This window comes from Orbicella faveolata, unplaced genomic scaffold, assembly GCF_042242905.1.
Source record: "Orbicella faveolata isolate gen_17 unplaced genomic scaffold, um_ofav_v1 contig_12, whole genome shotgun sequence".
Classification (NCBI taxonomy): domain Eukaryota; kingdom Metazoa; phylum Cnidaria; class Anthozoa; order Scleractinia; family Merulinidae; genus Orbicella; species Orbicella faveolata.
The window spans coordinates 3553001-3577500 of NW_028301539.1; the positions used below are offsets into that span (position 1 = coordinate 3553001).

The 24500-nt window shown below is 38.9% G+C and overlaps 2 protein-coding genes and 1 long non-coding RNA gene across 5 annotated transcripts in view; 1 reads left to right on the plus strand and 2 right to left on the minus strand.

Moving 5' to 3' along the window:
- Positions 1-735: 735 nt before the first annotated feature.
- The window catches only part of LOC110063679 (uncharacterized), a 29803-nt gene continuing 6038 nt past the window's right edge, over positions 736-24500 (minus strand). Inside the window, exons 1-4 of one of the 3 annotated variants that reach the window (XM_089282101.1) lie at positions 5994-6457; positions 4541-5074; positions 3230-3295; positions 736-2032 (exon numbers count right to left, since the gene is read on the minus strand). In XM_089282101.1, the coding sequence (XP_089138227.1) occupies positions 1998-2032; positions 3230-3295; positions 4541-5072 (633 nt within the window). In that variant the 5' untranslated portion in view covers positions 5073-5074; positions 5994-6457 and the 3' untranslated portion in view covers positions 736-1997. Of the gene's footprint in view, positions 2033-3229; positions 3299-4540; positions 5075-5993; positions 6458-24500 lie in introns of those variants that run through there. The other 2 variants (XM_089282099.1, XM_089282100.1) reach the window with 2 other exon arrangements.
- On the plus strand, positions 6482-10472 carry LOC110063578 (uncharacterized). Its single transcript, XR_002298245.2, has 2 exons — positions 6482-6668; positions 9369-10472. It is a non-coding gene; the product is annotated as an uncharacterized LOC110063578 (long non-coding RNA).
- Positions 9862-24116, minus strand: LOC110064281 (uncharacterized). Its single transcript, XM_089282098.1, has 9 exons — positions 23721-24116; positions 23563-23626; positions 20794-20927; positions 20220-20476; positions 18743-19836; positions 17116-17202; positions 15998-16732; positions 15547-15693; positions 9862-15020 (listed from the first exon to the last, which is right to left on the minus strand). The coding sequence occupies exons 7-9, from the start codon at positions 16140-16142 to the stop codon at positions 14236-14238; spliced, it is 1077 nt and encodes a 358-aa protein (XP_089138224.1). The 5' UTR covers positions 16143-16732; positions 17116-17202; positions 18743-19836; positions 20220-20476; positions 20794-20927; positions 23563-23626; positions 23721-24116; the 3' UTR covers positions 9862-14235.

The following is a 24500-nucleotide window of genomic DNA, read 5'->3' on the forward strand; positions in this document are numbered from 1 at the left end:
AAGCCGTTTTGGTATGTCTTAGGGTGTTCAGCCTCAAAAGGTCTACAGCGGGAGCTTTTGCGAGACCTTTCAGGGTAGGTAAAGGTAAGGTAAAGTCTGCATGCGAGCCAAGTGGCCCATCAGCCGGAGCTTATCCCGGTTTCTGTAGCATGAAGCGACTAGGAGTATTTCTACTCCCCCCTGGATGGGATGCTAGTCCATCGCAGGGTTACCCCCAGCGTTAAGTTCACCGGTACCCATTTATACACCTGGATGGAGAGAGGCACTGTGAGAGTAAAGTGTCTTGCCCAAGAACACAACACAACGTCCCTGGCCAGGGCTCGAACCCGGACCGCTCGATCCGGAGACGAGCGCACTAACCATGAGGCCATCGCGCCTCCCACCTTTCAGGGTACTGAGTCGAAAAAAGTCGGTGTCAGTTAGTGTATTGTTTGAGAGTTGGTAACTCTTAGGGGTGAAAAACATTTTCAAGCCACGGCCACAAAACAGGATCTTGGTACCTCTTAGGGGTAATTTTCAAAATTTCCGACGACCAACCCCTTCCTTTTTGTATGGGAGTCACCCCCCGGGTTCAGGACAAAGGGTTTTCTTTTACTGTTTAACGTCGGTGCTTAAATAAAGTGTAATTCTTTGTTCTAATATTTTTCTCTCCAGAGTACCTATTTCCTCTGAAGCCGTTCTATCATGATTACACCGCTTTTTTTTTCGCCAATGAATTGACTGACAGAATGCGGGTCAAACGAGAAATAGCCTTGCTCAGGACAGTTTATTTTCACTTTACAATATTTATATTAATAATGCTTTAGAAATACACAGGCAATTAAAAGCTAACGATATAATGTTCCTACGTTTCGGTTGAATAAATACTTTAGCGCGGATCGAATCTGTTTGTACATTGAAACGTGGTCTTAGTTGTTTGGTGTACAGCATTTCGTTAGAATATTTATTTATTTAAAGTTTCCGAAATCAGCCTAGCGGTGCTAAAAGTCGACCTGAAGAGGGTTAGAGAAATTTAGTGACTCTTATGGCCGGGGACTACAACTGCACGGTTTATTTTGCAGCGTACCTTCTGGATGTCTCTTTACCTACAAAAATTAACTTAATTAAAATAAGCCCCACTCTTACGACAAAATGTTCTTCGCAAAATTGTCTTTTGGTCGGGTTGATATGGAATTTCTTCGAGTTTTCAACTTACCGAAAACGTCCGAAGATTACCGAAGAAAACCGAAGATTTCCGAGGAAGATCCGATGATGTTTCGATCATACATCAATACATTTAAGTACAGATTTAAGGGATTTATAATGTAACCATAGCGACGGTGATCTTCTCAGACGTGAAAATAGTATGTTATTTTCACGTGTGAAGATATAATGCTTTCGCGCTAAAGCTGACTTGGTATTTCATTGGTGTTTATATAATAAGACTCTCTTTTACACCCCAAACATCTTTGCTGAAAAACTGGCCTTTCTATTTTCTATTTGAGAAACGAAATTTGTTACATCAAAAATTTGCTGATACATGTGCGAAAACTTTGTCAAGATTTATGGGAATTAAAATTTATCAAAGATAATGAGATATATGGGAATTCCCATATATCCTTCATTCGGGTGTACAATACAATACTTTTATCAATCCCTCACAAACTAGACTTTTCAGAATCTATTTACATACTATCAAGAATAGTGTGTGTTTTGTTCTGTCATGCAAAAATCAATGCCGAAAAATTAATTACACGTGTGCATGGGAACAAAGTAACCATTTAGTATGATGTCACAAAATGCCTTCGTAGGCATGGGGCGGGGCTCTGAAAACGGTGACTCAATTTTTCTAAGAAAAAGCGTGAGGCAGCTTTGTTTATCACAACTTCGGATACAAATCTTGCAGTCTTGAATTAAACCACATGAACTTCTTTTGTTTAGTTCTTCTGCATTCTTGTAAAGAGAGGGACGTCTCTAACATGGCATTCCCTAAAATGTCACCATTCATTTCCTCCTTGTCACATGCTTTCATAAATATCGTCTGATTGGTCATCTGTGGTTAAGGACAAACAACGCATAGAATATGATTGAGAAATTTGAAAGAAATGGCAGAAATCACATATTACAAGAAACTACCGCGTATCGACAAAACATAAGGCCCGTTCATATTGCATTCAGTAGAGTTTTTCCGCACAACAACCTTGCAGATGCAAATGTACCCATTATGACATTAGACATGTAAATTCCCCGTCCGTTCGATTATAAGGGCCCGTTACTTCATACCAAAACCTTCAAAGAGCTGACCTAGAATTATGACGCATGGTGCAACAGTAGCAGACTAAAAAAATATAAATTCTTGAACACAATAATTGTTTCCAGCGGTTTATTGGCACTCGTAAACAAGTTAACGAGTGACGATAGTTTTAAACATTTGAAGATTATAATAGGCCATTTTAATGTTGTGTGCTTAGCTGCATGGCCTAAGCGAGGCCGGAGGTGACCTTGCTCTAATACAGACCTCTCTGCTTTTCCCGTCTAACTGTCAACTAGTTAGCATAAGAACAACTTGATTTACACAACAATATCAGTGAGGTCTGTATCAAAACAAGGTCACCTCCAGCCTCGCTGCCATTCAAAAGCCAGGTCACTGAACAGACAATTGTAAAATGGTCTATTGCGTGTTGGGAATATACTGCCAGGGAACAAGGGCTTTTACACACTTGTCGTAGAATTGTGCACATTTCTTACTGAACGCTATATTTCTTTATTCAAAAAGCCTGTAGCGAAGAAGAAACAGCCTCGACAAAGCTATCATGTAAATAAAGAACGTTGGATCGAATCGTTAGTCTTATTACAATGATTTTAAGTCGTGAAATGCATATTTGCATTTGTGAGTTTCTTTATGCGGAAAAGCTCTGGTGGTACACATTGTGTTGGACAATATAAAGTCCATTTTGCACCACAACCGGGAAATACCTGCAAGTACTAGCACGAAAAGTCAGGCGAGTCACACGCGTGGTGTTAAAATTAATTTCAGTTCACCTTGGCTATGAGAATAACTTCAGGTCAGCAAGTGATATATAGAGCATGTTGCATAGCCGCGCGGAGATACGAAATTTCTCTTCAGGTGTTAAAGAATATTTCACGAGTGAGCGCAGCGAACAAGTGAACTATTTTTCAACACGAGAAGAGAAGTTAAATTTGATCGTTTGTTTGTTTGTTTGTTTTTAATATCTATTTTAAAAATTACCTTGATTCCCCCTTTGAAGTACCGATGCCACGTCATCATAAGTGTCGTCATTTTCTTCAAATTCCTCTTCTTTTCAAAACGGAAGTAAAGTTAGTCAAACCTTAAAGTTCATTAGGGAAACATATTTCTACTTGAATAACTTCCCATTTAATCATGCAGTTAAGCTCCAATCTGTCCTTTCCGAGGTAGCCTTAGTCATCTCACCCGGGGGGAGTACCATGTAAAAAGGACGGGGGTGCTCATCGTACTTTTTGAGAGTTAAACATGCGAGTTTGGTACTTGTGAGGTCTACAGTGGGAGTTTTCACGGTACTTTTTAGGATATCGAGCTGACAAAAGTCAGTGTCAGTTTACGTGTTGTTTTAGAATTGGTGCCTTTTAGGGGTGAAAAACATTTCAAGGCACACCCACAAAACTGGGTCTGGGTACCTCTTAGGGGTTCTTTTCAAAATTTCCCACAAGCACACCCGTCCTTTCAATATGGGAGTTTCCCCAGGCATCTTATTAAAACCTTAAAACCGAATGCTGGAGATTGCGTACCTGCTAAATGTTTCTGAAACTCGGTACTGCTGGTTAGATGTTGTGTTTTGGGGTGGTTGCTTTATTATTGTTATTTTATTTCATTTCATTGCATTGCATTGCATTGCATTGCATTGCACTGCTCTGCACTGCACTGCACTACACTGCATTTTATTTTATTTTATTTTATTTTATTTTATTTTATTTTATTTTATTTTATTTTATTTTATTTTATTTTTATTTTATTTTTTTTGGATCTTTTGTTTTAGTGGAAAAGCAGAGAGTTGCCCCAAAAATAGAAGTGTGAAAATCACAGAGCATCCTTCGGACATATTCAATAGTAAAAAACTTTCGCGTGATTAATTGAAATAGCATAACGATATCATTTGAATCGGAAAGCCTATGTTTATATAGAACGACGAATGATCGCGATGAAATTGTCTTTTTTTTTTTTTTTTTTTTTGCTCTTTTTTGGTAGTATGTCAAATTCTCATACAGTGAAACCTCGCCATATGGCACCCCTCTCAGTACAAACTCTTTATTACGGAGACTTTATATGTTAAATTCTAAAAGGTCTCTGAAGAGTGTCTTAGCCGAGACAAAACGCCGCGTCAGACTTGCCGCGAACAATTACTTGGTCAGTCAGAGCTATATTTTTTTCTTAGTTTAAGAACTCTTTTGATACATGGTCACTCCCTGTCATGTAAACTCAATTTTGTAGCACAAATGTGGTCATGTTGACGGGGTTGTACTGTAATTGAAGATGTTCTATTGATTTTTGGTTTTAACCTACCTTCTTTGCAAGTGATAGCGGCAGTGGTCACGCCGCTCGCTAAAATGATTTTATCTTGGAACTTTTTAAGCCTGAATTTCAAATGATCCGGTTTAGCTGGTTTGGCAGGCGCTGAACCAATCCTGAAGACTGGTGGTAAAGTTTTACGAGGTGGTTCTCCTTTGCTGGTATTACTGTTTTTATCCAGATTGGGAGAGCCCGCCTTAGATTGGTTTCCAGTGCTTTGCTTCCAAGGAGGTGCTGATTTCAATAAAGATTTCTGTTCAAATTTAGCCTTCGCTGATGCCACGGACATAACCTTTTCTTCTGAGCGTTGTCCGCCATCTTGACATGGTGAGGAGCCTACATGTCCCTTCGATGGCGGTGTTTGTTTTTGCTCAAATTTATTTCTAAACAAAGCCACAGATGACAGACCTGTATTGGAAGAAGCAGCGCCATTTTGACCCGAGGATGGACTCAAAGGAGCCTTTGGAGGTGGTGTTCTTTTCAAGGTACGCTTGACATGTTGGAGGTCATTCAAGGACAGCTCCATACCTTTGTGTGAACAGAGAGAGATATTCAGTACCGTAGTGTTCAAGCCATTAACCTCTTTTGAATAACATCATTAAAATCGGCGAGGAAAATTAGGAAACAGGATTACCTGCGTAACATTATTTTCAAAATTCAGTTCAGCTTGGATACTCAGCTGAATTTCAAAGAAGTCCTTAATATTGATGGTCAATTATAATTTTTTTGCAGGTTTCGAAAGCGCGTAACACTGATTAAAGATTTTACCCGTATTTTACCTCGGCCGGTTGCCCATTCGTCTCAACAACGGTTTATTATTTATTATTCAGTAGCTTAATTATTCCAAGCTGAAAGGCAAGACACTTGGCATTGAATACGTAAAAACAGTTTTCACGACTGAGTAGTCAGCCGCTTTATGGTATTATTCGGTTTAGTATTGTGTCTCTCGACAATTAAGCCAAATTTGCATTTTAGAGTCTCTACAATATCCGGTTCTAGATCGATTGGTGACAGTATTTCTGTTTGTCGCTTTTGTCTAAACCTTAAAACAGACTGACTAGAGACAAACTTCCGAAAGTCCATTAGAACATACCGGCACTCATATAAAGGCTTCACAACGTGAATTGGCGACGGTTTCCGAAACCGTTTTCGCTTTACATAAAGGGTTTTTTAAATTCTGAGGGAAGTTTTGTAAATAATCATGAACCAAGCATCGACCATCAGCAGTTTGTTGATGATCAATCTCCAATCGAAGAATAATGCTCAAGCGAACTCGCTCAACGTAATAGACACCTTGCTGATTCCCAATGAAACTGGAGACACTGTACTTAAGTGAAATTTGATGCCCGCTTAAACCGCGGTTAGTTTTGAAGGTGAACTTGTCTTTCTTGCGTGATGGGAGCCAAATCCCCACTATTTCTACCTTCCTGACTAGCGCCGCGCTTACCTTGACTTAAACGAGATTCCTGCACGTTTAAGATAGAGATTTAAAATAAACTCTCACATTCAATTGTCCAGATAACATCAGTGTTCTACAACGAGTCTTGATCAGGCGGAAGAAAGAACGAAATCAAAATAACATCACCAGCATTGGGTTGAAACGTGAGTGACATACCTGCGAGACGGAGGGGTACAGTAGAAGCACTGCGGGAAGGAGTGGGGGCTGGTGGGGGTTAGGGTCTAGTAATTTGCAGCTTGTGGTTGCGAAATCCCCTTTTCCCCCCCGCCCCCCCGGATGGTAAAAAGCTACCGAGATTGACGCCTGCATTCATCACTATATGGCTTTTGTTTAAAGTTTTAATGACAGCCTAAACATTGTAAAATATAAGCAGGTAAAAGAACTACTTAGCCCTGTACCAAGCCTCGCGCGGTCATTAACGAGAGCGTGACACGAAAATCACATGATGTTCTCGTACGTGACCTGTTGTCATTGATCTTGCGCCATCTTGTAATATAGTGTTATATTCGTCCAACAGCCGGTAACCGCGTAAGGACGGGATAAGTCAGTTCGTGTCTCATTTATTTACTCTTTAAATCTGCGCTGTAACACTGGAGCGAGGCAAATAATCAAGTGATGGCGATGGGGAAATTGTTCAGTTTATTATTACCTTGTTGCGTGAAGGTAAGACTTATTTTAACCGATCTCCACTCGCATACGATTAACATGTATAAACCTATTTTACACTGAGAATCACGAATGGAACTCTCCGTATTTTGTGTAGCTAATTTCGGCAATCTTCGTTTGAGATCTCTGCATATCTGTTCAAAGAATATTTCATTATGATTCTGGTTCTCTTCGCCGCTGGCTCTCGCCTTTCAGCGACGAACATTTATTAGGTTAGAATTATAATTCTTGTCTTGGATGAAACGATTTAAGACCATTTAATAATTTGTTTAAAACGCAAAACGATGTAGCGAGAATCGGTGTAACGAATTCTTACGGTTGTACCGTGTAACCTTACAATTATTGCATATTGAGAGCCACTGTCAGCTCGTCAGTGCTTTTTAAGCAAACCAGAACACTACTGCGGCTAGCAGTGTGCTAATCAAAATCTGTTCTGTATTCAAGGTAATTGGAGTGCTATTTAGGTTAACAAGAGTGCTATTTAGGCTAACAAAACAAAAAAAAAAACTCTTGTTTAATAATCCTCTAGCACGCCGATTCCCTTGACGCTGTTCCCTGTTATGTCGTTACGCGTTTGTCAAACAAAATCTTTAGTAGTATCTCCATATATCCCTTGGCAACGTCACGCAATACCCATGACCGTTCCTTGAGTTTAATCTCAGCACGAGCCATCCTCGAGCCCAGTCAGATTCAAGTCACGAGAATCAATTCGTGCAAACGTTGGTTTTTCTTGTGTTTTTATTTTTTCATTGTTTTTTTAAGTTATTTTATTATTATTTTTAAATGTATTTTTTTTTTTGCTGCAGTTTACGTAATTTTGACTTGTATCGCTTACCATTACGTGACTGTTTACTTTTAATCGAATACCTTATTTAGTTACCAGATCCTCGCAGTTTCCGGCTGGGCTATTGTTAAAACTTGAAGACAGATCAAAAATTTCTCACAATCAATTTTAAAATTCTACTCGTATGAAGTTCAAGAAGTTGCAAGTTTACCAAACAAGTTTAAAAAACCTTGTTCCTCCACTCAACTGTTCTTCAAATTAATAAAGTCACTGATATCTTGTTCAATACACAGAGCATTATGGGCGAGTAATTTCAAAGTCGGCAGAGTGGTTGTTTAAGGCAAAACAAAAACCGATCACGCCATCATCATTATTATCAACTTGGCCTCGTGAAAAAGTCGTGATACTTATTTGCACGCCGCACAAAACAGCTTACGACAACTGCTTGACTGAAAGGGTCTGGCTCCAACTTCGCCGTAGGACTGTTAACAACGTGCATATCTACCGGCGTGTAATGTTGAAAAAAATTGAAAATTACTTTGTTTAGTTAAAGAAGCAAAAAAAAAAAAAAGGTTATGCTGCCTCGAACTTGCCTTGAAGTCTCCTCGTGTTTCGAGGTAGGATGTTCTTATTATTCATTGAGCTAAAAGATTGACTTCCCGTGGGTAGATATTGCCGAGTAAAAATGTTTTGTTTTTTGTTGTTGTTGTTTTTTGTTTTTTGTTTTTTTTTTTTGAAAAAAGACCAGCGAAATGCAAAACATTTGATGAGAATGCTTCGTTTTTTTGGCAACTAGAAATTGCGTAAAAGAACATTTCCGTCCTTCCGTATAGCCTGCGAACAGGCTCCCGGTGAGCCCGAACGAAGCGCCGAAATTTTTTCCGTCCTCGCCGGGAGCCTGTTCGCAGGCTACCTTCCGTAGTGTTCGCCGAGTCTGGTGAAGTAGTTCGCTTTAATAGATCGATATCACTAACAAGTTGACCTCCCGCGGTTAGATATTGCCAAGTACACTCTTTTTTATCTAAGGACCTTTTTTATAAGAACGTTGAGGCTGAGATTAACCAAAATTTTAAGAACGCACTAAGAACATTCCTCAAGTTGAGAGTCGATTAAGAACGTTATATTTTGCTTACTGTATCTGTATGTATTAAATGACAAGCATAAAATAAAGGTAACAAAAAATTGTAAAATTAACCCAAAAACTTTATGGGCATGTTTTGTATAACATTAACAATGTTTTTCTTGTTGCATGACACACATCTCGGTTTGTAAAGTAATCAGCAGTTCTTATCTATAACTGTTCCAAAATAACTTTCACACCATCAAAGTCATCAGGTGATACAAAGTCTGAAGTATTATCAAGGTAGTTGACCTTGTATGCCATTTAAATTTAAGAACATCCTAAGAGCGTTTCAGCCTCAAATCGCAAAAAAATGTATGAACATTCTGCCTCAGCTCCAAAATTAGACGTTCCTATATATAAAAAAAAACGTATAAAATGTCTTTGAACAAAACAAAAGCAGCGAATTGCTTGCGGTTTAAAGCCTAAAAGCTCTGGAGAGCCTCAATACCCAGCCTGAGTTAGCTTAGGAAGAAAAGTGTAGCACCGTCATCTATAGTTCATGTGTGAAAACTAAAGGCATCCCGCGCAAGAAAAATCTTTAGGAGATCGATGCCCCCTGTATTAGCCTTCTTTACCTGACGTAGATCATTCCCAGGCTCCAAGCTGTAACCGAACGCAACAAGCTAGGAAATCTGCTCTTCTCTCGTTTCTCATTAAAAGCCCTTTGTTCTTATTCGCTGAATCATTTCAGAGAGCTTGGGACTAGCTACCCACCTTGTGGCTACGAAGGAGGCGGAGAAAGCTAACACAAGACAAATAGGCTTGTTTAACTTTTTTTTGCTGTTTACAGGAAGACAAATCAGAGTCAAACCCCACGCAGCGGCTAGTTGGCGGAGATGTCACGCAACCTTCATACTCAGCAGTACCTCAACCCATTCTCGACCCTCAGACAATCCAGTCAAATCCGGAACATTCATTGGAAAAAAGTTCAACAAGCGTGTATTACACTCCCTCCAGCAGCCTTACCGCGTCAACAAATGCTGCCGACAGACCTCACGCTACATAAGTTAAAGAATCAAACGCGATCCCTTGCTAGGGAAACATTTACTTTCAATTCTGTGCAGAAGACTTTTCAAACGTTCCTGGAATTAATTCTAAGACCTGTTGGTTTCCCAGCGCTCAAACCAAGTTGAAAGATTTACTACAGATAAATGACATTCTATTCCATTAGATATGAAAGATATTTTGGAATTTTTTTCTGTGTACCCAGTAGTTTAAAAGCCCTTTGGGTTATGTAGCTTCATTTGGTATATATCCAAACCTGGACGAATTTTGCCGCAGTGTTTGTTTTTTTTTAATTGATGAACCTATACCCAGATTTGGCCGGGGATGATATGGTTGTATCAGGTACAGAGAGGCTTACAATCCAGGGAAGTAGAGGCTTACTGTAACACCTTGACGAATTTAACCAATCACGAATACCATGCATAACGTCAATCAAAAAATGAATTTATATTTTAGTTAGGAATGTCGCAAAATTGCTAGGTCCATTCAGTTTTTCTCACACAGAACAAAAGCTGATGATGTAAATACAGTGTTAAATTCAGAAGAGGAAATAAGAAGTTCACATTCGTTGTTCGCGTTAGGCGAAATACGCAAAATTTAGATGTTTCACGTTTTAGGACATTTACTAAAGGTAGGATCACATGTTGAATTTCAGCCGACTCGGGCTGAAATTTTGTAGAATTCTGTTGCATTTACATGACAAATTTCAGCCCGAGCTGAAATATTCGCCCGCAGCCAAATATGGAAATGACTTCTTGCTCTATTAACAGCAAGATAGGTAGATAGATAATCTTTATTTAAACACGGTTAAAAATTCGTCAGCTAAACCTACTAATAACTAAAAGTAAAAAAAAATAATCAAATAAAAAAATTGCTGCTTTCCACGAAAGCCATGCCTGTACATCTCCCTTGAGTAGGCAATGCGGAATTCAGCTTAAGCTGTCCGATTACGTGGACTTTTAAGCATGTTTGACCCACTAAAATTCGGCCGTCGATAAAACCAGGAACATGGAACATTCTGGAACATCCCGGAACATCGAATAATTATCATAATTACGCGAAAAATATGTAAAATAAAATTTTAAAAAATTAAATCAAACAAAAATAAACTGGTATCAGCTCGGAAAATAGAAACAAAACAAAAACAAAAGAAAGGAAAAAAGAAAGAAAAATGAAAGTGACTGCAATGAGTGAAGGCTAGCAACTAAGAAGACTAATCCATTCCTTCCAGCTGTTCACCATCAGTTTAATCACGTGACTGTTCTTTATTCCCAGATTTCGTTCTTCACAGAAAACTAAGGTGGAGGCGTTCGAACTCATTAATTCAGACCTAAAAGTATGGGTACACGAGTGTGATTCCTTTATTCAATTCATTACGTCAATACAAAGATATGCGTATACACGATTTCTTATGAAGAAATAGTTTCTCCATGAGATAGAAATAGAAACTCTTCGGCATCGAGTTTCTTGTCTAAACTAGTTCGGACTGCTCCACCTCTGATGACAGTGTGAACAAATACAAACACAAAATTTAAAAACATTTGGCGACGCGCCCGCTGTCTTGCGGGGTCGCTAGTCAAAACTTTATTGTCTCTAGAAATATTTGTTACAAGTGTTGGCCATCTGAAATTGAATTCTTAGTGTCACCAACAGTTCAGATGCATCTCCTGGAAAATGTTTGTCCAGTACAAGTTAATACTTAATTAATTAAAAAATACTTTTACCGCAGGCTATAATCTATTCATCGCTAGTTCAATTTCACGTGCAGATCGTTATCTGACATTCGATCAAACTTAGTTTTCTATCGAACCATTCGAACACCACCAAAGTAAACCAGACATGCGAAAACCGCGCGTGAACGCGCTGCTCTATAAATCTTTGATTACCACTAGTTTATTAACAACTTGCTTGTTACTCGGGCTTCCGGAAAGGCCGAGTCTGCACTTAGTGGGTCATAGTGCCAGACATTCCTAGCGGAGCGGCGCGAAAACTGGGGATGATAAATAGCAACATGAAGATGGAATAGGGACAAAACTATGGATACTGACTTAACAAGCAACTGTGTGATGCTTAGACAAACACCTCAGATGTTGAAGAAATCAGGGATCAAAAAAGGAGACGCAATGAATTACCTGGCATTCGTCGTCAGAATCGTCCATGTTTGTGTTAAAAAAAAGAGTGCTGAAAAGCGACGTGACGCAATTGGCGGGAAAGAGGAGAGGAGCCTGCACTCATTGTGGTCAGTTGAATGAATACCCAACGCTCCCTACCCCTCTGCTACCGACTCCCCTATCCCCAATAATATCTTTTCATATTTCAAGCTGATACCAGTTTATTTTTGTTTATGTTAGTTTTAAAAATTTAATTTTACTTACTTTTCGCATAATTACGATAATTATTCGATGTTCCAGGATGTTCCGGAATGTTCCGGGATGTTCCGGAATGTTCCATCTTCCTGGTTTTATCGACGGCCCCAAAATTCCAGGTAGGTTCGAGTACCACTGCTGAAATTTTCAGCCCAGGCCAAATTCGAAGCCGCGCTGAAATGATACTTGGATTCATATGCGGCGCTTAGTCGTCTGAGTTTTCGTGGTCTGAGGTCTGAGGTCTATATTTTTGAGGTCTGCGTTTTCGAGACACCCTGCGTGCAGACGCCTAATATGAAAGGAAGTAGTAGACTTCTGCACCCAGGCTAATATGTTACACCCGCTTTCAGTGTTACGTAGTTTTCTGGTCAATGAAAGGAAGCGAAAACATGACCATGGGAAGAGCGTCGTTGCTCTTGTCTGTTGCGCCACTCGGTACATTGTCAGCTACTATATTGGTAATAAATTGGTTAATGGTGGCATCAATCAGCTTTGAAGGATAGTCAAGGTTTCAGAAAGTCAACTTCAACGCCTCACATTCATCAGTGAAGAGTTTCCAACCTTAGTTCTAAAATCGGTGTCTCTCTACGTCCAGTCGTCAGCAGTAAGAAAGTCAGCAACATCCTCAAGACTCGAGAGCCAAAACCGAAGATCATAAGTGAACAATGCGTGATATATCATTTCAAATGTGGTCTATGCGACATGGACAATGTCGGTTTTACCGACCGACACCTATACCAACCCATTATCAAACACACAAGCCCCAGATCTTCGATTGGCAAACATATGAAACAACATGGGGTCGACAAACCAACTATCGCGGACAATTTTTCGGTCCTCAAAAATTGCCGGAGTAAACTAGACTGCCTTATTTACGAAATGTTTTTTATACAAGATCTCAAACTATCATTGAAACTCGATTCACGCGAAGCTACTCCAATTAGCATAATTATCACGCACAGAGGAATGCCGCCTGATATTCATAACTCAACCTTGACATTCAACGATTTTTATCTTGATGTTACATACGTCGAAACGTCGAATAACGTTACTCATTATATTTCTTGTTAAATGCTTTAACAAGCTACTGACGAGAGTAACGGAAATCACGATGACCGAAGCCGATTTTTGAAACCGTTAAAGGTCCCTACATTCAATGGTGGCAAACAAAAGTTTGACGATTTTTGGGCTCTCTTTACAAGTCTAGTAGACGAGTCAGCGGAGCCAGCGAATTTGAAAATGGCAAGACTACGACAATGCCTGACAGGGAATGCGCTGGAAGCCATCCGCGGTCTAGGATATCTCAACTCCAGAATACGAAGAGGCCAAAGAAATATTAAAAACAAAATTTAGCGGCGCGCGCCGACTTCTGCGAGCCTACATGGATCAACTAGAACAGATGCCATTAATCAGAAGTAAAGATATTCACGCTCTGGAGAAGTTTGCAGACCTTGTGCGAATCACAGTGGTAAAGCTACAGGCCGAAGGAAAAGACGGAGAGCTAGCTGGAGATGGAACTCTTCATAGTCTACTGATAAAGAAGTTGCCTGATCGTCAGCTAGAGAATTACAGCCGCTGGTTAAGCGAACGCGCGAGAGAAAAATAAGTCACAGCCTTCAGAGATTGGCTTAAAGACGAGGTCAGATTCCGAGTTGAAGCGGCGGAAATGGCGAACGGGATTGAACCGAAGACTTTCGAGCACGTTAGCCCGCCAAGAGCACCCAACTACCAGGATCTTGGTAGATTGCGAAATTTCCATACTGTTGTAATCGGGAATGGAATAAGAAACATGCGATCTCCCTGCTCTCTCTGTCAAAGTCTCGATCATGGTCACCGCTGGTAGTTCGCCAAAGAAAAGAAGCTATGTTTTCGCTGCCTAGCCACTGACCATAGTGGGAAAGATTGCAGAAAAGCCCGCATATGTGGAATAGATAGTTGCCCTCGAAATCACCACCGCCTTCTACATGGACTTGAAAAGTTGTCAGAAACCGGACCGCTGACTGCGTTGCCACGTGTTGACAAAGAAAGACACCCCGTCGTTCCTTGGAAGGGGGTGTCCGTTGTGACCATGACAAGCTGTAATGCCGAAACGCCAACTGAATCATATTCGTTACGAACTGTCCCTGTGTAGATGAAGGCTAATGGTAGAAAAGTGAAGATAAATGCTATCCTCGATGACGCATCAAATGAGACTTTCCTAAGCGAAGAAGTTGCTGGGGTACTGGGACTGCAAGAACCTTTTCAGAAAGTTCAAGTTCATGTTCTCAGTGATACAATAGAAACCTTTCAGTCCATGCCGTTAAAGATTGAAATTGAAAGCGTCGATGGGCAGTTCTCAAAAGAAATCAGCTTGTTTATATCAAGTGTGGACAGATCATAATTGTCCTGATGCCAAGGAATCCACTCATCAAGGATGTAATTAAGCATCTGATAGTTCTGCCTGCATCTTTGTAGTTGACTTAGGCCACGCCCATCAGATGCTTCGTACCATAAAGCAACCGTCTCAACGTATTCTGCTTCTGCAAGGTAGTGGTTGTCTTTGAAAAATTTGGCCACATGAAAAGAGAGCAATTTCTCAGTATCTGGTACTGACTGCTTGCGTGAACAAACCAATGCTGCCTGGGTGAGTCCCGTCATGGAGTTGCGCATGGCTTCATCAAACCTTTCATGAATAAGCTCACTGTTGTTGCCATCCCTGGTGTGCTTAGCTGTCCTCTTTAATAGGTGGTTGTGGTCTGCTCTTTCATGGTGAATGTCTCCAGTGATTGGGTCCACCTCTGGCACATACACATACAGGCTGAAATCAACACCTTGATGTTTCCAGTGTTGGACATCACATCTGAACTGGTATGTGGCCACCACAGATCCTAGTTTGTCAAGCAAACTTTCAGGTGTGTCCTTTCTGAAGGGTAATGGTGCATACCCATCAGGGACCAGTTTCCCTCTACCAAATGTAACTGCATCTTCCAAGCTCAACATCTGGTTGTTTCTCAGCTCATGTAGTTGAAAAATAACCTCATGTGGGATAGCTGAATTTGGACGGACCACAACTGGAAGACCATTGCCATCAACTGCAAGCAAATTTATCGAAACTTTGTACGATTACTTTAAATGAGTCTTGCTAGTTCGTTTAATGTTAATTTCAAGTACCATTTTAATTGAAAAGATTATTAAATATAATCTTTAAACAAAACTATTGCAACTGCACTTGAGACATCACGAACAATAAAAAAACAATGTCAATTGATTTTGAGGATCGTTTGACTGCCAATCATCCTACAGTTCAACCCCTCTTAAACAGCCACCCTCAGGGAAATGGATAGTGGGTCCTTCAAAGGGGTTGGCCACTTAATAGAGGTAAAAACAATAGAAAAGCCCACATCGGGACTTGACTACTGGCCGCCTACTAGGGTGGCTGTTTAGTAAGTGGCCACTTAATAGGGGCTCGACTGTGGTACAAAAGTACTTGTTTGAGGAATAATAGCAAAATTGCACATTGGGAAACTATGATCTAAAATCCAGGTCACAGGACACCAAAACAAAATAGTGGTCAAATATGGCCAACAGTATTTAGGACATATACTATACTGTTAATACCTCCTTGCAATTCAAGCATCTGTAACAAAATTGTTTTACTCATCTTGCTGACACTGTCACGAGCATCATGAGCTAGCTGCCAAATGTGCAGGGGGCGGGTCTCACCCCTCCTCCTTAACTGCTCAAACTCACCATCAGTACTGGTACCTACAGATAGCAGAAAAAAAAAAGATATTCAACACCAAGGAGCTTCAGCAACAATGTTTGGGAGCCATGGGCAGCAACCAGGAGAGGAAGGTTCTTACTTGGTGCCTGTTATTGACTTTTTGTCAACAATATCATCAAATTGTACATGCTACAACTGAACAAGGGATGGACTTTAAATCCAGGCATAAGAATATCCTTCCTTGAATATGTCAGCAAGATTGACAAAACTCAAACTGGAACAGAACAGACATGCTTTACCTATTCATATCCTTTTTTGTTCATTATGTCAAAAAAGAGTACATACCAACAACTTTGAGATGTGCCTTGGTCATTTCCATTTTGATTTTCTTGGTGAGATCCCTCACTTCCTGGTCTCTAATCCCTTTATTAGGCACATACTGAATGGGGATGGCGTAAGGTTTGCAGATGCGCTGCTCGTCGGCCACCATGAAAACAAGAATGTGTGTTGCACAAATCCGCTTTTTCTTGAAGAGGTTTCACAAGAATTGCAAATAGCCATGGGATTGTTTCAGCCACAGTCTCCAGTTAGGTGCTACTGGTCCTTGTGATTGTGATGAATTCAAGTCAGCAATGAAAGTACTGATTTGCTACTTGAAGAAGGACGCCTGTTCCAACAGTCTCTGAAATTCTACAATGTCCCAATTAAGGCTTTTCAGAGTCTCAACTGGGGTGCTGGGGTTGTTGAACTTTGAACAAAAAGAATCGACTGCTTTTTGGAGACCATCATCAAGAAATGCAATGTCTTCCTCTAAGGCAGTAATCAGTGCTGCAAATGCAAAAACTAAATCTTCCCTGCTGATGTTATTGTCTTTAGTTGTTGTTTCACAGCTCAATATTCTTGCTTCATTCTCCCTTTGTATATCTTGCAGCTTTGATGCCATCCAGCAAATCCACGTCACCATTCCACTATTTTCGCAATGACTCCTGTTAGGCTGCTTTCACATCAGTGAGTCTCATCAGCCTTTATCCAAAACCGACCCTTGGGGTTGCATTTTGCTAATTCTTTTACTGCTTCTATCTGAAAACCAAAACATAACATAAGCCAAAGTAAAGAAGTGCTTACTTGTTACACAAACAACAACAACAACTTTATTTATTTACTCATACATTTACAATTTTACAAAAGCTACTCTGGAGAAAATTGAAAAAACAATGTCCATAATAACACAAACAAAAATTGACTGGTATTCCTTTTCATGAATTTGTACAACTGGTGTTTGATTGTTCATCTATTTTCCAAATAGCATTCCTCTAAAATTTTATTTGAAATGAAAGTTTGAAGTTTCTTGCTAAGATTCAATTTATACAGACAGGTTATTTCAATTTTCATTCAGAATATAGTTTGCATCCACAAACCGAATAACTAAAACATTTTGAATGAATGATTTTAGATTTTCTTACCTGGATTTCTGGCTTGGTGCTAAATGGTAACTTCTGCATACTTTTATTCAGAGTTTGAGTACTTACACAGGGAACATTTACCCTTGCCTGGAATAAGAAGTATTATTATCACTGTATTAAAAATTAACTTGTAGCTATTTCCTATGAAAGGATACAAGGGTCATTTCTAATGAGTAATGCAATATAAAACTGGGACTTACTAACCTCATGTTGAGAGCTACACACCTTTTTCAGTGAAGCCTATTTATATGTAGTCCCAACATAACTGTCCACTCAGAACTGTGTAAATTGTTACTTTTCTACTGATTAAACACATTTTCTAAGTAAACTTGAGCATCAACGAATAACTTTTAATTAACTTTCTTGGGTCGCCCATGTCTTTCCTATCACAACCACTCCACATAGGCCCACAAAAGAGGCACTTAAATTTGCTCCTACCGAACTCAGCATCCAAGGTGTGCTGCCACATCTTATAGTCAGGGGGTTCTCTTATCTAAAAGACATTTTTAAAGTGGTACTATGATCAAATTTTTACCCCTTGATTTTTTAGGTGTATCACAAAGAATGCCATGAAAGAATAAAAACGCTGTTTACCGTTTGCAAATATCTGCATTAGTTCTGAAGATATTTAAGTTTGAAAAATGTGTAAAATATGCAAATGAGATGACTGATGATGCCATACACTCAACGCAATATTATATCAATAATATAAATAGAGCTATCTTGGCCAATTTGCAACACAGATCATTGAAACTTGGTAGGCTAATAGTTCTACAGGAAACACGTCTACGGTTATATAAAATTCTGTTCCCATGGCAACTCATTCTTTTCCAGTCCCCACCCACTTGATTTCAATATGTTAGTGATTTTAAGCTCGAAAAGCGTTAAACAAAGTGATGAACTCGAGCTAATAGATATATATGCTTGCTGGATCATGCATATGAGGCACCATTAGCAAATATCAAAATGGAACGCCAAAGGTGGGCAGAAAAGCCTTTAATATTGGGGAGGTCTGGAACCCAGTATGTTGCCATGGTAACAAAACTGTTAAGTTCGTATTGTTGAGCACATTAAGTAGAATCTTACTGCAAAGAATCAAACATTTCTGATACAAATTGGCTGAAATATCTTTCTTCATCATATTTGATCAAAATTTGGTTGAGTGTATGACATCATCACTAAGCTAATCTGCATATTTTAAAAACTTAAATATCTCTGGAACGAAAAGAGATATTTGAAAATAGTAAACAGCATTTTTCCTTTCATACAGACTACTTGTTTATGTTTTAAAATGGCTTAGATAGGAAAGATGCGATTTTTGTCATAGTACCACTTTAAATAACCTTATTCTCAGAAATAAAAACAAGAGAGGTGCTCTGATTGTTGTGCAAGAGCGTCTCCGTAGCTACATACTGAATAAATGTAACAACAGCTTTGCAATGCAACTACATTATATTCAAGATATTTTTACATTTAGTTACAACAGAGAAACAAACACTTCCTCACACAGGGAGACTTGATGAGTTACCATTATGATAACCTGATCCAGGCAAGACCATTTACACTTTCACTACCCTAATTTACCATGACCTTTTCAACAACCATTCATACAGACTATTATACAAACCTGGGCAACATGTGTACAGCTGAAGAACTCTATGATGTACTGCAGCATCCCAAAGGGCATTCGGTTTAAATCCAAACTCAGCTTGCCTTCATCATTGTTGAGGCAGCTGCACCACTTGTAAACCAAATTGGGCTTGGCATTTCTTTAAAGCATTAGCATTGCTTCCAAGGACAGGGTTGTAAAATCTGCCAGATTGCTGTCAATTCCCACCTCTCTACCTTGCTGAAGAAACCATTTGTTGAGCAGCATTCTTTGATCCTGTTCAGGCAGGTGGGGGTGTAGAGCAACAATCAAATCTTTGAGGTGTTCTCGGAAAGAAATCTGTGTTAACAGTGTTAAAACCAAATTATTTTTATCAATCACTCTACTGAAAGCCTTGAAAATCATGTCAACCAGTTGTAACTATCCGAGGTGATCAATGGCATTTAACACATCAGAAGAGCTTTGCAGCTCTGTTTTTTCTTCATTAAGGACATTTGGCTCCCCTAGGTAGGAATCCACAGATAATCCATATTCGTCTTCTGCCTCATCAACACTTTTATAATAATAATAATAATAATAATAATAATAATAATAATAATAATAGACTTGTATAACGCTAGAACTATACAAACATACTCAAAAGCGCTTTACATTAAGTTAAAATAAATGAATAAATGGAAATCACTAAACTTTAAAACTATTACAACAACTATGCTAAACTTTAAAACTATTTCCACAAGTCAAAAGCTTTCTTAAGAAGAAATGTTTTCAGTTGCTTTTTGAAAATGGTGAGGCTGCTACTTGTTCTTATAGTTAATGGCAGCGAGTTCCATAAAACAGGTGCAGCATGAGCAAAGGCGCGATCCCCAAGTGTAGAGCAGTTGACTTTTGGAACAACCAGAAGAGATTTTGCAGACGAACGAAGAGCGTAATTAGTAGCTGGTTTCAGGGATAAAAGATCATTTATGTAGGAAGGACTTTGGTTGTGTAGTGCCTTGTAAACAAGAAGAAGCAATTTAAACTGAACTCTAAACAATACTGGGAGCCAATGTACTGGGAGCCATTATAATGGCCTTTCCTGTATACCACCACTCGTTGGCAGATTGATGATCCTAAAAAATATGAAGGGTAACAATTAGCACCTCAACAAACATGGAATAGATAATAATTGTCATTCACAGACCAAAAAATCAGTGACACGCAAAGTGAAGTGAACTAAATAAAATCTTTTTATGTGCAACTACCATTTTAAAAGACATTGTTTGTAGTCACTAATGAGTAATTGCATTTAATGTCTTGTAACAACATTCCAAAGACAAGACAAGTAAGTGATGTCAGGCATAAAACTCAACAAATTATCTCAAAAGGAAAACGTTCGATATTTCAGTATCAAACTTGAGGTATGGAAGTTATGGGTATTCAACCTTTATTTCTTAACTGGACCTCCTCTTGTCAGCATACTATAAATTTATGCTAGATTAAAGGATGTACCAACCCTCTCTGAGATACTTTGTTCCAGCTGTCTGTTTGATGTAATCAGCACATCTTTCCAGTATTTTGACTTCGGATTTAGTGAAGGCCATTCACTTTTTGTTCGCTGTAAGTTTTTGTGTAAGGCAACAAACTGTGCAAGTGCCACATCCTCTTTTTTCTGCCAAACAATCCTTTGCTTCTTTGAGTCAAATTTTAAAACTTTTGGCGAAGTATTAACTCCTTTAAGTCTTGTGACTAATCTTGGTTGGGGTACCTTTGCTTAAACAGAATTAAACAGAATATTATTCTCAATGATGTAATATACAAAAATGTAATACTTCAAAATCTTCAATTATTATGCAAAATAAAGAGCTTAAAATTTATACCCCAAAAAATTTCAAAAATATTAAAACTTGAAGATTAAGACTAAAGAATAAGGAAATCTGGGAAAAGAAAAACTGCACAAATAAACAATGTGACAAAACCTTCTGACCAGGCGATTCTCTGGAGGGAAAATTCATCGAATTTTTGAACTGAGCTTCACAGATAGGTTAAATCTCAAATTGTAAAATTAACCAAAAAATCATTTTACTAACCGGCTTTCCTGAGGGAGAACTGCCGAAGAGAGACTTTCTTGAAGAACCAGTTGGAGTCGGTCTTTTTCTCAGCGGCTTGTTTCATGTGTTCCCCGTCTCTACATGTAACCTCTTCTGATCCATATTAATAGACTCTGTTGATAAAACAGCCGAAAAGAAAGATTTCCTTTCGTAAGAAACCTCACAGGCAAACCAGTCATCTTCAAATAACAAAGCAAAACTTATTACTCGGGCTTTCCAAAGGAAATGACCGAGGTATAAATTCGGCCCCATTTTTTTTTTTTTTTTTTTGCGTTCAGTCACAAAACGCAGTTCAACTACAGCGCATGCATGAAGTGTACGCGCATGTGTAGAATGAACCCTAGAGAGCATGGTTTAAAGCAACGCCCGCCTTCGTGGAAAATTCCTCGCTTGATGAAAGCGAAAGAAATTCGATGGTTATTATGCACAATGTACATACAAAGTCACACACCATTCGCGGAAGACCCACACTAAAACTTGTGGAGCGTTTTGGGAACGGGTCGGTCCGCAAACTTTGCAAGAGATCAATTTACGAGCGATCCTTTATGAGTGAACCTTCTATCGAGAAATATCAAGCGAAACCAGCTGTATCAAACGAGCTATCTCATATTATGTTTACATATAAACACAACCGTGTATTTAGACGTGATCAAGAACCCAGTAGAATACCAGAAGCTACTCTGAAACATCTCAGAAGAAAGGGCAGGAGACTGAAGGAATTTGTTTCTGAGTGTATTCGTCTAAGCATACCCGAAGTCCTCTTGGCTACGTCATTATGTGAAGGTTAGAAGAGTTACAAAGAATGTTTGTAAGCTTCATACGAAGAGGGTAAGATTAAATAAAGTTGCACAACATGAGACGAGGTATTTGTTGAATTGTTCTGTGAGGGTATATCAAAGGATAATTAAATTGAAGTATAGAGCAAATCGGTATTTATCAATGTTTTCTTGTAATAGACCCATGTGTCTCTATAAGAGTCAAACACACGTATCAAACTATTGTAAATTTCAACTGAGTTCAGGTATAGAGGAACACCCTGGTCCTACTCCAATGTACATTGATCCTAGCAAAAAAAATAACGGCACCATATAGCCAAGCTAATGAGTTGGTATTTGGACAAAGTTCAGGACAACAATGTGTTGCAATGAGTTTATGCTCTTTGATTTACAATAACAAACAAGGAATCAATTCTGCTGATGATCTGGTGTCAATAATAAATATTGGAAATCAGTTGTATTCAAGTTTGTCTCAGTTAACCAGACAATCATTTTTAATGCAGACCGAATTACCCACACTTTTAAATGTGTTCGAGACTGACTATGAACTTCTATACAGTGAAACCTACACTGGTACTATTCATATTCAATTTCACATTACTATCTGTCATCCTACAAAAAAACAAGATCGAATGAAGAGACAAATCACCGCCAACATGAACATTTCCCTTGGCGACAATGATAATATATACCAGTATAGCTGTACTTTTGTTTTACGTGGGTTACATTCTGTAACTGCAAAAATGTGCATCAAAATATAAACAAGAACAGATCATCTAAGAAACTGAACAAAGAACATTGAACCTCATGTTATAACTTGTGAATTGTTCCTCCGTTAGACTTATTTGTCGTTGTTTCAGGTCAATACACAGGAAAACAACACAGTATTGATATCAAATATTGAGACATTTCCATCGTTTTGTTACAGTTTTGTTATACATAATTCCCAAAATTTATGCTCTCACTCTAGCTATATAATGTTGCAGTGGTTTCAGGGATTTTTCTATTAAAAACAATAATTATGAACTATTGAACAGTACTATTGCTTTAATCTACTGATTTCTGACAACTCCCCTTGGGTCAACATTTAGCAACAAACTGTGACTCAACACCAATAACAGATAAAAAATTGCCTTCTCCTTGCAATTTAAGGCAAATACATAACCTACTCAGGGTTTGTAAAAGCCTTGAAAGTCCTTGAAGATGCTTGAATTTAAAAATAAAAAAATTCAAAGCCTTGAAAGTACTTGAATTTGAGGACTAGGGCTTGATTTTAGCAATGCTTTTCCTTAAGCAATTTTCAAGTTGAAAATTACAGTACTTTCATGGAAAAGCTGAGAAATAATATTCAGTAATTATAAAATTGCTTATGCAAACCATTCCAAAAGCGGTCCTTCAATTTTCTAAAACTTGGCCTTCAAAGTAATTGAAAAGTCCTTGAATTTCAACCTTTGGCATTTGTAGGAACCTACTCCTATATGGTAATGTATTATTTTGATTGTTTTCTAGTACCATAACAACATTCATTACACTCAGCAGACAAAAATAAACACAAGTAGAATTATTCATGACAGTAGCAATAACGAAATTGCGTGACAATAGTGACAATCGCAATATGGCAATCCCCTAAAGATAACTCCAGATGTGCGATATTGAAAGCCCGAGTTCACGCACCCATGCGTCTTGTTTCCAATCGAGAAAAGTAATAAAATGGACGAAATGGCCCAAAAATCGCGCCATTCAACGATTTATAACAATTATTTCCTCGAAAACTGAAACAGGAGAAGACAGCGCAATGGTCGCTTGGCGCCATATTTATGTAAATTTTGACCGTTTATAACTATATGATTAAACCTGGGTACATTAGAATACATTTAAGCACATATTGCTTACTGATCTTTATACTAACAATTTTATGCTTCATTGCCCAAATGTATTCACAAACGTAACGTAAAAGCTGGTGTGTTCTGACCTTTGTCCCGCTTACATTGGAACAACAATGACCTCGTCACGTCATGTTGCACAAAAACATAGCCCTGAATGAAAGAATATAAACAATGATTATTGATCAAGAACGGTTAAAGCAGTAATTGAAAACGTAAAGAACACATGGAAAACAAAAATACTCACCGAGAGGTCGAAACGAAGTCAAAAATTGGATACGAAACCAACGCTATTTTACGCGGCAAACATCCGATTTGCCGGTGTGGTCATCATGAAAAACGATCAGATTACACCAAAGCACCATGGGAAGTCCTTTCATCCCCCGCTGAGGTTTGCGGATGTTACGTTTTGACGTCACGTGAAAACGCTCTATACAATTACAAGGAATTCGTGAAGGGGACCCGAGAATGCATACCATGGTCCCAGAGACTTTTCTTGATTTTTCTCCGCATGAGCGAGCTGCGAGAGAGCCGCGAAGCAGTGAAAACACGAGTCGCGAAGCGGCGAGAAAGAAAAACCTCTGGTTACCTTGGACTTGAATCGCACTTTCATGGATACGCCAGGGTCAGGATCTGACCTGCGGGCTCGGATTGGTTGATATTTTCGCAAACAACGCAAATCAATATGATTGGTTCGTCTGATTGGTAATACCGAGGGGACGGTGGGGATATCTATCACTGCATTTCTTGAGTTAAATTTGCCTCTCTACCAGGGAAGGAATTTGTTTGCAAAATGCTTCAGTTCTCAGTTTATACACATTCAAGATTCGCCTGTGTTCGACATAGATTATGTTTCTGACAGTGTCTTCGAAGAAATTTTGACTTCGGTACTCGAGGAGCGTTTTCCAGAGATTGAAAGTCTCACCGAACATCAAAAGAAATTCTTGCTCGCAGTCATAAATCGCAAGAATGCGTGTACCTTAGTGCCAACCGTTTTCCTAAGACAGGGGAAAACGGAATTCGAAAT